Source organism: Mastigoproctus giganteus, chromosome 3, assembly GCF_048544385.1.
Source record: "Mastigoproctus giganteus isolate SK-2022 chromosome 3, ASM4854438v1, whole genome shotgun sequence".
Lineage (NCBI taxonomy): Eukaryota > Metazoa > Arthropoda > Arachnida > Uropygi > Thelyphonidae > Mastigoproctus > Mastigoproctus giganteus.
This window is the reverse complement of record NC_143577.1, coordinates 3,005,801-3,017,955: the sequence shown is the minus strand read 5'-3', so window position 1 is coordinate 3,017,955 and position 12,155 is coordinate 3,005,801. Positions and strand designations below refer to the sequence as shown.

Below are 12,155 nucleotides of genomic sequence, written 5' to 3'. Positions count from 1 at the left end.
CACAGACTAATCCATAGACTGGAAATGTGCAAATGTGACCCCAATTCACAAAGGAGGATCAAAGGCTGACACAAGTAACTATAGACCTGCGAGCTTAACTTCTGTTCCAGGAAAATTAATGGAGGCACTGGTTAAAGAAGCACTGCAGGATCATTTAGACAAGACTTCAGTTATAGCTCAGACACAGCATGGTTTTGTTAAGGGGAAGTCTTGCCTGACCAACTTGATTGGATACTATGATGCAGTCACAAAAGAACTGGATGCAAGGAATAACTTTGATATTATATACTTGGATCTTAGAAAGGCTTTTGATACTGTTGCACATGGAAGACTGCTACACAAATTGGAGCAGTGTGACATTGGAGGCAAATTGCTGCTATGGATAAAGGGGTGGTTGAGTGGGAGAAGACAGAGAGTGGTAATCAATGGACACTGCTCATCGTGGACTAATGTTATTAGTGGAGTCCCTCAGGGCTCAGTGTTGGGTCCATTATTGTTTTCTGTATTTATAAATGATATTGATGATGGTATATCAAGCTTAATGTCCAAGTTTGCAGATGATACAAAGGTTGGCAGGGTTGTCAAGGACACTACTGACACTACACTGCTGCAACAGGATCTGGAAAGGTTGAGCAGATGGGCTGAGAGGTGGCAAATGAAGTTTAACATTGACAAATGTAAAGTACTACACATGGGAAACAGCAACCCCAGAGCAACGTATCAACTCTGTGGTACTACACTGACAGTGGTAGAGAATGAAAGGGACTTGGGGGTGATTGTGCAGGCAGATATGAAGTTCTGTGAGCAGTGCAGACGGGCTGCAAGAGTAGCTCATGGAGTATTGTCAATGATATACAGGAATTTTTCCAGCAGGGATAAGGAGGTGATTATTCCATTGTACAAGGCAATGGTCAGGCCACACCTAGAGTACAGTATACAGGTCTGGAGGCCTCATTTCAAGAAGGATGTAGAACTGCTGGAACGAGTACAGAGAAGGGCAACAAGATTAGTGAATGGAACAAAGGGGTGCTCTTACGAAGAAAGGCTTAAGTTTTGCAAATTACAGTGTCTGGAGACTAGGCACCAGTGAGGTGATCTGATAGAGGTGTATAAAGCCTTGAATGGTTTAAGCATGCTCAATGCTGATGGGATTCTTCCTCTAGCTCAGAAAAATCACCTGAGAGGGCATAAATTCAAATTGAGGAAAGACAGATGTAGGATAGACGTGCGGAAATTTGCCTTTAGCCAGCGGGTGGTTGGTTGGTGGAACAGACTGCCATCCCTTGTGGTGGAGGTTGATAGCAACCTCCACCACAAGGGATAAGTTTAAGGCTCAGCTGGACAGATATTTTGAACGAACAGAGGGGTGAAGTGGAAGTGGGTTTTTTTTTTTTTTTTTTTTTTGGCTGATGCTGCATAAGCTTGCTTTCTTGCATCAAATGCCTCTACTAATGCTAATGCTAATGATTGTTTTCTACATCTGCATGTTCGGGAAGCAACTAGAGGGAGTAATATTCTTGATTTGATTACCAGTAGTGATTCTTCAGGCGTTAAGAATCTGCAGATAAAGGAACCACTAGGTGGCAGTGATCACAGTGTGCTGACGTGGGATTTACTCAAAGAGGTAACTACCATTGGGGGTAAGGGGAAGGGTTATTGCTTTCGTAAAGGCGGCTACAATAGTCTGAGACAGTATTTAAATTCTATACGGTGGGACCAACTGATGATGGTCCCACTGTATAGAGGGACCAACTGATGCTGTTACCAACAGCAAATTCAAAATGGGAAGCATTCAAAGAACTTATCTTGGAAGCTACTAGGCTTTACATACCAACTAAGAAATATTGTTCAAGGTTTAGGCCTAAGTGGATGTCAGATGAACTAATGAAACATGGCAGAGAAGAAAAATGCATGGGATACATACAAATTAACACGTGACACAGAAGCCTATGATAGATACAAGTTGATCTGTAACCAAGTTACAAAGGAGGTTAGGCAGGCGGAGGCAGATTACGAGAAATCTTTGACAAGGGATGCAAAGAAAAACAGCAAAGAGTGCTTTACTTATGTAAATTCTAGAAGGAAGGGGATGAATCAGATTGGTCCACTTGATATCGATGGGTCAACTGTTGATGATCCTGCTCAGGTACCTAACAAACTAAATGAATATTTTGCATCGACATTCACACATGAGGAGTTATTCAGCTAGGGAAATGCCAGAGTTGTATTCAACTCTGGCAGTAAGCTAGAGAATCTTGTAATAACTGAGAGTAAAATGGAGGACAAATTGTTGAAGATAAATGCAAGAAAGGCACCTGGGGTGGATGTGATCTATTCAGTTATATTAAAAGAGGCAGCAAAGAAAGTAAGCAAATGCTTAGCCATAATTATGAGAGCTTCCTTGGACTCAGGGGAAGTACCCATGGACTGGAGATGTGCAAATGTGACCCCAATTCACAAAGGAGGATCAAAGAGCGACACAAGTAATTATAGACCTGTTAGTTTAACTTCTGTTCCCAGAAAATTAACGGAGGCACTGGTTAAAGAGGCACTGCAGGATCATATAGACAAGACTTCAGTTATAGCTCAGACACAGCATGGTTTTGTTAAGGGGAAGTCTTGCCTGACTAGTTTTGATTGGATACTATGATGCAGTCACAAAAGAACTGGATGCAGGGAATAACTTTGATATTATATACTTGGATCTTAGAAAGGCTTTTGATACTGTTGCACATGGAAGACTGCTGCACAAATTGGAGCAGTGTGGCATTGGAGGCAAATTGCTACTATGGGTGGTTGAGGGGGGAGAAGACAGAGAGTGGTAATCAATGGATACTGCTCATCGTGGACTAATGTTATTAGTGGAGTCCCTCAGGGTTCAGTATTGGATCCATTATTATTTTCTGTATTTATAAATGATATTGATGATGGTATATCAAGCTTAATGTCCAAGTTTTCAGACGATACGAAGGTTGGCAGGGTTTTCAAGGACACTGCTGACACTATGCTACTGCAACAGGATCTGGAAAGGTTGAACAGATGGGCTGAGAGGTGGCAAATGAAGTTTAACATTGACAAACGTAAAGAACTACATATGGGAAACAGCAACCTCAGAGCAACGTATCAACTCTGTGGTACTACACTGACAGTGGTAGAGAATGAAAGGGATCTAGGGGTGGTTGTGCAGGCAGATATGAAGTTTTCTGAGCAGTGCAGATGGGCTGCAAGAGTAGCTCATGGTGTATTGTCGATGATATATAGGAATTTTTCTAGCAGGGATAAGGACGTGATTATTCCCTTGTATAAGGCAATGGTCAGGCCACACCTAGAGTACTGTATACAGGTGTGGAGGCCTCATTTCAAGAAGGATGTAGAGCTGCTGGAACGAGTACAGAGAAGGGCAACAAGATTAGTGAATGGAACAAAGGGGTGCTCTTACGAAGAAAGGCTTAAGTTTTGCAAATTACAGTGTCTGGAGACTAGGCACCAGCGAGGTGATCTGATAGAGGTGTATAAAGCCTTGAATGGTTTGAGCATGCTCAATGCTGATGGGATTCTTCCTCTCGCTCATAATAATCACCTGAGAGGGCATAAATTCAAATTGAGGAAAGACAGATGTAGGATAGACGTGAGGATATTTGCCTTTAACTAGTGGGTGGTTGGTTGATGGAATATACTACCATTCCTTGTCGTGGAAGTTGATAGCCTAAATAAGTTTAAGGCTCAGCTGGACAGGTATTTCGAACGAACAGAGGGGTGAAGTGGAAGTGGCTATTTTTTATTTATTTATTTATTTTATTATTTATTTTATTTTATTTTATTTATTTATTTTTTTTGGCTGATGCTGCATAAGCTTGCTTTCTTGCATTAAATGCCTATGCTAATGCTAATATATCCTTTTTTTGTTTTAAATATTTCATAAATATACAGCATAAATTAGCATTAGAATTAGAATTAGCATCCCATTTCATCTATCTATTCACTACAAGTTTGTTCAGTTCTGACTTAAATTTATTTAAGCTATCAACTTCCACAACAACAACAACAGATGGAAGTGTGTTCCAGCAATCAACCACACACTAGCCAAAGGCAAATTTCCATACATCTATTCTACAATTGTCTTTCCTCAATTTGAATTTATGCATCCTTAGGTGTGTAATCTGAACAAGAGGAAAATCCCATTAGCATTGAGCTTGCTCAAATTATTCAAGACTTTATACACCTCAATCAGATCACCTCGCAGTTGCTAGTCCAGATCAGGGCCAAATTTACACATAAGCTAAACAAGCTTAGGGCCTCATATTACAGGGGCCCTCACTCCATCTTAAAAATTCTTTTTTAATATTGTCACAGTGAAGCAGTGAAGGGCCTCATACATGTTATAGTTTAGGGTCACAAAAATACAAGTTTCAATCTTTCTCTGCTCCAGATGCTGCAATTTTTGTAGAACTTAAGCTTTTCTTGGTAAGAGCAACATTACTGTAGAATTATCATCAAATCAAAATTTCCTTAAAATCAGTTAGTTAAAGTATGTGATGTGTATGTGAACTGTTTTTAAGGAAATCAAAATTTCCTTAAAAACAGTTAGTTAAAGTATGTGATGTGTTATCTTATGTTAATAATTGTTAATAATTCATGATTTATAATGAAAAAAAAAAAAAAAAAAAAGCAAAGATTATTCTGTGTGAACTCAGAACATTTATTTTCTGTGTGAACCCAGAACATTTCATTTCTGCACATCCAGTACATTGCCCATTCATTACTCCGACAAGAAAATGAGCAAACAACAAACATAATATCCACTTCTCCAGTTACAGTATATGATATACAGATAGCCTATGTGATATGTGTGGGGAGAATAATAATAATGCCTAATTTATATTGATCCAATTTTAATGGAATCTGGGAAGGCTTGACAAATCATTCTAAAACAGTGAAATCTAAATTTTCATGAAAACTCATCCACTGGGAATTGAGTTTTTAGATATGGAAAGGAGAAAGAAATAATAATTGTGCCAGATTTCTCTGGATGCAGTGTATGGAAATCTGTCCACTAGGAGAAAATGGATGGGTGGTTATATAGGTGCATTAGTATTATTAGAGGCATATGATGCAAGAAAGCAAGCTTATACAGCATCAGCCAAAAAAAAAAACACTTCCCATTTCACTCATCCATTCACTCCAAAAGTTAGTCCAGTTCTTCCATGAATTTATTTAAGCTATCAACTTCCACAACAAGAGATGGAAGTCTGTTCCAGCCATAAACCGCCTACTGACTAAAGGCTTATTTCTGCACATCTGTTCTACAACTGTCTTTCCTCAATTTGAATTTATGCCCCCTCAGGCATGTAATCTAAGCAAGAAGAAGAATCCCATCAGCATTGAGCTTGCTCAAACCAATCAATACCATATAAACCTCAATCAGATCACCTTGCATGTGCTTAGCCTCCAGATGCTGCAGTTTGCAGAACTTTAGCCTTTCTTGGTAAGCACAAACCTTTGTTCCTCTCACCAAACTCATTGCCCTTTTCTGTACTCGTTCCAGCTGCACTACATTCTTCCTAAAATGAATTGACAAAACCTCATGAGCTGCTCCTAAAAAAAATTGAAAAAGTTTGAAAACATTGTAAAAATATTACAATGTTTTCAAAATCAAAAAAAACTTGTCATTAATTAATTTTTCTTTAACGTAATTATCCTGTACATTTATACATTTATTATTTGATTCAGTTTCACTAATTTCTGGATCATAATGATGCTAAGCACACCTATACTGATTTTTCAAACTACTTAAATATAAAAACAGCTGCTGTTGCTTCCATCAAAAATAAGAGAAAACATAGTGAAGACTGTGATAATGAATTTTTTTGCACATCTTTTAAAATTTACATTTTGTACTTCAAGGAAACTTCCATTGCTTTATTTATAATAAACTTTTTCTTTAGACATAGATGAACTTCAAAAGCATTTCATTCTGAATTTTTTATTAATTGTTTTTTTTTTAAATGGGAGGACCTACAAAGCACCAAGAATACAGGTAGTTGGCTGGGACCTAGAAATGTTTTTGTTATAGTGACATTTTCATTAAAAAGCATTTGTTATAATAGAATTTTTGTGTGCATAGGAACAGCACAATATGATCTAAGCATTCAGTACACCAATAATCAAAAGTAACAATCACCTACAATTATGTATGAAGTTTTGATATGATAATAGTTATTTTAAGAAGAAAAAAAGTAAAAGTAAATAAATAAATTTTCTGTTTATACTCTGGGACAACCACATATGGTCAGAGGAATTCACAAGTAATTTTCCTTTAGTAGGCTGTGAATCTAATTTTATTTCATGTATGAGTTATATAGCATAAACTGATGCACTATGCTAGATGTTTTGCAGATTTATTCTGTAGGCAACAAAAACTAATTTTAAATCTTTGTAGATTTTACCTGATGTGGCAAACTAATTTGCCACATCAGTCATTTTGCAGAATTAAGAAAAAAGCATGCTCTTTTCTTCTTAAATCTTCAAGAAAAAAACATGTTTTTAGATTAAACATGTTGTTTTCTTCTTAAATCTTCAAGAAAAAAATATGTTTTTGTATTAAACATGTTGTTTTCTTCTTACATTTTTCATAAGTATTCTATGCAACATGTTATTTAAGTGTATATGATAATGTTTCTCATTATGTTTTTGCATAGCTGAGATATACTGCCCTGATCCACCACAACTTTCCAATGGAGTTGTTAGTGGGAAGAAAGCTGGGGACTATTACATTCCTTTTGAAGAAGTGGAAATTGAGTGTGATGATGGATATTCTCCTTCCAATGGTAGTGACATACTCATGTGTGAAGACAATGGAAAATGGGATTCTGAGTTTGGCAGATGTGAAGGTTGAATTTTTAGTTTTCATTTTTATTTTTATTGCTTTTATTGCATTTTGAGGTATAAATTGCACAAAATTTACCAAAAACATTATGTGTTAATTTACATAAAAATAAATTCATATTATATTTCAGCAAACATTACATCAACCTTCTGTAGTATAGATTATAAAAACATTATCATCACTCAAAAATTAATAGACTTGGAAAAATGGTATAACTAAGAAAACGTTTTTATTGGAAAGTCACTTCCATAAGAATAGCCATGGTTCTGCAGTCTGATTTGGTGTCCAGGTCACATTTTGTTAGAAAGGAATGTGTGTGTCTTTAGCAGCCAGCCAGCCTAACATTCCTCTGGAGCTGATTGAAGGGTGTTGACTTGATTACTGTGAAGTGGTGGTACTGATTTATTTTATTCAGAGCTATAGGATGTTATTGAACTGATTTGGGCAAGCTTTTGAGTGGGACCTCTTTGGTAAGTTTATTGGTGGCCTGCCTTTTTTTTTTTTTTTTTCTTCCATGGTGACCCCAAACATGAACAGTATTAGAACCAATGCTTAGTACCATCTGTAGATTGAAGTTAGAGAAGACAAATGTTTATGTTGTACTTGAACTTCTTTACCTTTTAATTTTCAGGAAACACATATCAAAGAATGTTGTTCCAAAGAACAGAAGAAGAAGAAGAAGAATGGATAAATGATGAAAATGAAAAATTTGTTTGGTAACTTTTGATTTGAACTCTGAGTACATGTTAACTAGTTGATGCATGTGTTTGAAAAAAGAGGTGTAATTACACATTGGCATCCATAATTTGTAATAGCTGCATGTGGAAATATCTGTTGAAATGGCATGCAGCAGAAACTGATTGTCTATATCATGAGTGGCCTACTTAATTTGTGATGTGATCTACTTTTTTCCTTCAAAATGTGCCGCGATCTACCATCTCAAAAATTACATTGCACAAGGTGCACAAATCGAGGGATGACTGTATATTTAAAATCCGTTGTGATAGACTGAAATTAAATCCGTGACCGACTCGTTGGCCACTCTTGGTCTATATGATAGTGAGTGGAGTCATTTTGTGACAAATCATTAATTAATGATTCTAGCATCATCTAGGAGTTTAATGGAGGTTTTGAGGGCACCATGTCACACGTGAGAGTATTCCATGTTAGGGTGGATTTCTGAATTGTACATTTAGTAGCTGTTGAGAAGAAAAGTAACGCTGAAAGTGAAAGAGAAAACTTAATTTTTTTTTCATGTTTGTGATATGAATATGATAAAAAAGGTTAGAAATCATAATTTTCTGGTAAAGATATGTCACATATAATATTGTAGTAGCCATTGACTGAATGAAAGGGGGGGGGCAATGTGAATGGAAATGTGAAAATTTAATGAATTAAGAAGATAAATAAAGTTTGCTCTTGTATAAAGCAGATTAAGTGGTTGAAGGAAGAGCAATAACTATGAAATGTTAGTGCGATTTTCTCTGGAGTTTTTCACTTCTGAATATTCTCTTCTAGGGAGTTATTTATTTAGGATAGATTCATGCCCTTTCAAATATAAATATATTCTAAATAAATTACATAACTGACTGGAGAACATTCAGAAGTAAAAACCTTCAGATAATGAACAAGACAATACATCTGTCACTATGGTATGTATAATCTATTTTGGAAAAGTAGAGAAGATAGGAGGGGTGGAGAGATCATGCTTCTTATCAAAAGCAGCCTGAGCACGAAAAGAGCTTTTACTGAGTCTGAAGTTACATCTGCCAGCATAGAATCTGTGTGGTGTGAGTTAGTTGAAAGCAAAGATGTAAGGAGAGTGGGTGTAATCTACAGACCAGAAGATTGTAAAGAATATGACAAGAGCCTTTACATTCAAGTGGAATGGGCAAGCAAGTGCAAATGTTATGGGTGACTTCAATCTGTCCCAGATTGATTGAAATCTTATTATGGGTGACTTTGATTGGAATTAGTGGGAGGGATACCCATGATGGAGAAAAGCTTTTTAAAATAAACTAGATAATTATTATTTGTACCAGCATGTCAGAGATAATACTTGGGGGTGAGATTATTCTTGACTTCATCATTACTCACAAATTAGATGATATCATTTAATGATCACTGTCAAGCTGAGCTTCTTCAGAGAGACCTAGATAGACTTCAAGAAATAGCATTAGCATTAGTAGAGGCATTTGATGCAAGAAAGCAAGCTTATGCAGCATCAGCCAAAAAAAAAAAAAAAAAACCACTTCCACTTCACCCCTCTGTTCGTTCAAAATACCTGTCCAGCTGAGCCTTAAACTTATTTAGGCTATCAACCTCCACTACAAGGGATGGAAGTCTGTTCCACCAACCAACCACCCACCCACTGGCTAAAGGCAAATTTCCGCACGTCTATCCTACATCTGTCTTTGCTCAATTTGAATTTATGCCCTCTCAGGTGATTATTCTGAGCTAGAGGAAGAATCCCATCAGCATTGAGCATGCTCAAACCATTCAAGGCTTTATACACCTCTATCAGATCACCTCGCTGGTGCCTAGTCTCCAGACACTGTAATTTGCAAAACTTAAGCCTTTCTTCATAAGAGCACCCCTTTGTTCCATTCACTAATCTTGTTGCCCTTCTCTGTACTCGTTCCAGCAGCTCTACATCCTTCTTGAAATGAGGCCTCCAGACCTGTATACAGTACTCTAGGTGTGGCCTGACCATTGCCTTATACAAGGGAATAATCACCTCCTTATCCCTGCTGGAAAAATTCCTGTATATCATTGACAATACTCCATGAGCTACTCTTGCAGCTCGTCTGCACTGCTCAGAGAACTTCATATCTGCCTGCACAACCAACCCCCAAGTCCCTTTCATTCTCTACCACTGTCAGTAGTACCACAGAGTTGATACGTTGCTCTGGGGTTGCTGTTTCCCATGTGTAGTACTTTACATTTGTCAATGTTAAACTTCATTTGCCACCTCTCAGCCCATCTGCTCAACCTTTCCAGATCCTGTTGCAGCAGCATAGTGTCAGTAATGTCCTTGACAACCCTGCCAACCTTTGTATCGTCTGCAAACTTGGACATTAAGCTTGATATACCATCATCAATATCATTTATAAATAGAGAAAACAATAATGGACCCAACACTGAGCCCTGAGGGACTCCACTAATAACATTAGTCCACGATGAGCAGTGTCCATTGATTACCACTCTCTGTCTTCTCCCCCTCAACCACTCCTTTATCCATAGCAGCAATTTGCCTCCAATGTCACACTGCTCCAATTTGTGTAGCAGTCTTCCATGTGCAACAGTATCAAAAGCCTTTCTAAGATCCAAGTATATAATATCAAAGCTATTCCCTGCATCCAGTTCTTTTGTGACTGCATCATAGTATCCAATCAAATTGGTCAGGCAAGACTTCCCCTTAACAAAACCATGCTGTGTCCGAGCTATAACTGAAGTCTTGTCTAAATGATCCTGCAGTGCTTCTTTAACCAGTGCCTCCATTAATTTTCCTGGAACAGAAGTTAAGCTCACAGGTCTATAATTACTTGTGTCAGCCTTTGATCCTCCTTTGTGAATTGGGGTCACATTTGCACATTTCCAGGGCTAAGGGTTTGCTTACTTCCTTTGCTGCCTCCTTTAATATAACTGGATAGATCCCATCCACCCCGGGTGCCTTTCTTGTGTTTATCTTCAACAGTTTCTCCTCCACTTTACTCCCAGTTATTTCAAGATTCTGTAGCTTACTGCTAGAGTTGAATACACCTCTGGCATTCCCCTCGCTGAATAACTCCTCATGTGTGAATGTCGATGCAAAATATTCATTTAGTTTGTTAGCTACCTGAGCAGGATCATCAACAGTTGACCCATCAATATCAAGTGGACCAATTTGATTCATCCACTTCCTTCTAGAATTTACATAAGTAAAGAACTCTTTGCTGTTTTTCTTTGCATCCCTTGCCAAGGATTTCTCGTAATCTGCCTTCGCCTGCCTAACCTCCTTTGTAACTTGGTTGCATATCAACTTGTATCTATCATAGGCTTCTGTGTCATGTGTTAATTTGTAAGTATCCCATGCATTTTCTTCTCTGCCATATGCCTCATTATGTCATTTTTCTGACCTCAATGGTCAGAAAAATGGCAGCTGTGCTTTAATCCAACAAAGTGTAAGGTATTACACCTGGGAAACAGTAATCCCAAAGAAACTTATTCACTTGGTGGAGTTCAACTAAACCCAGTACTGGAGGAAAGGGACTTGGGTGTTATGATACGGTCAGACATGAAATTCTCTGAGCATTGTAAACAGGTTGCAAGGAAGGCCCATGGTGTCCTGTTGATGATCTATCGAACCTTTGCAAGTAGAGATAGGGACGTGATAATCCCATTATATAAGGCTTATGTTAGACCACACTTGGAATACTGTGTTCAAGTATGGAGACCGCACCTAAAGAAAGACATCGAGCTTCTTGAAAGGGTGCAAAGAAGGGTAACTCGCCTGGTGAGATCGGCAAAAGGGCGTCCTTATGAAGAAAGACTTCGAATATGTGGGTTGCAGAGTTTGGAAACTAGACTCCTTAGAGGAGATTTGATTGAGGTGTTTAAGGCTCTGAGAGGCATCAGTAAAATGAATGAGGATGAAATTTTCAAGATTATAAATGATGCTAGAACTAGGGGACATAAATTCAAGTTGCAGGGGGAAATGTTTAGATTGGACTGCAGGAAGTTTTATTTTAGCCAGCGAGTTATAATTTCTGGAATAAGTTGCCTTCATGGGTGGTAGAGGCCGACAGTTTGGGGAAATTCAAAGGTCATCTGGATAGTACTTTTGGGTAAGGGAAGCGCATAGGATGATAGGTTTAATTTCCTTTTTATTTATATTTTATTTTATTTTATTTATTTTATTTATTTTTTATTTTTTTTTATTTATTAATTATTATTATTTAGTTATTTATTTTTTGTTTTTATCATTATTTTGTTCGGATTTTTTTTTTTTTTTTTTTGGCTGGTGCAGCATAAGCCATAGGCTTTCTTGCACCATGTGGCCGTTACTAATACTAATACTAATCACAGTGCTTTAAATACAAGAACCATTATGAGGTAGTGGTCATGCAATGGTTAATTGGAAGAAGAAGAAAGATGTAGCAGTGGATAAAGGTTAAGGCATGGGTTTTAACTTCAGAACAGGGGACTTTGTCAGTTTAAGGTGCTATATGGCAAATATGAATTGGGCAGATTGCTGATGGACGGCAAATACATTTGAATTATGGAATAC

General features: G+C 37.5%; 1 protein-coding gene across 1 annotated transcript in view; it reads left to right on the top strand.

The window, feature by feature from the left end:
- Positions 1 to 12,155, top strand: part of LOC150087615 (complement factor B-like) — a 286,583-nt gene that overhangs the window by 39,199 nt on the left and 235,229 nt on the right. The window contains exons 4-5 of the mRNA XM_090369826.1: positions 6,699 to 6,890; positions 7,017 to 7,095. Coding sequence (XP_090225952.1) covers positions 6,699 to 6,890; positions 7,017 to 7,095 — 271 coding nt within the window. The remainder of the gene's footprint in view (positions 1 to 6,698; positions 6,891 to 7,016; positions 7,096 to 12,155) is intronic.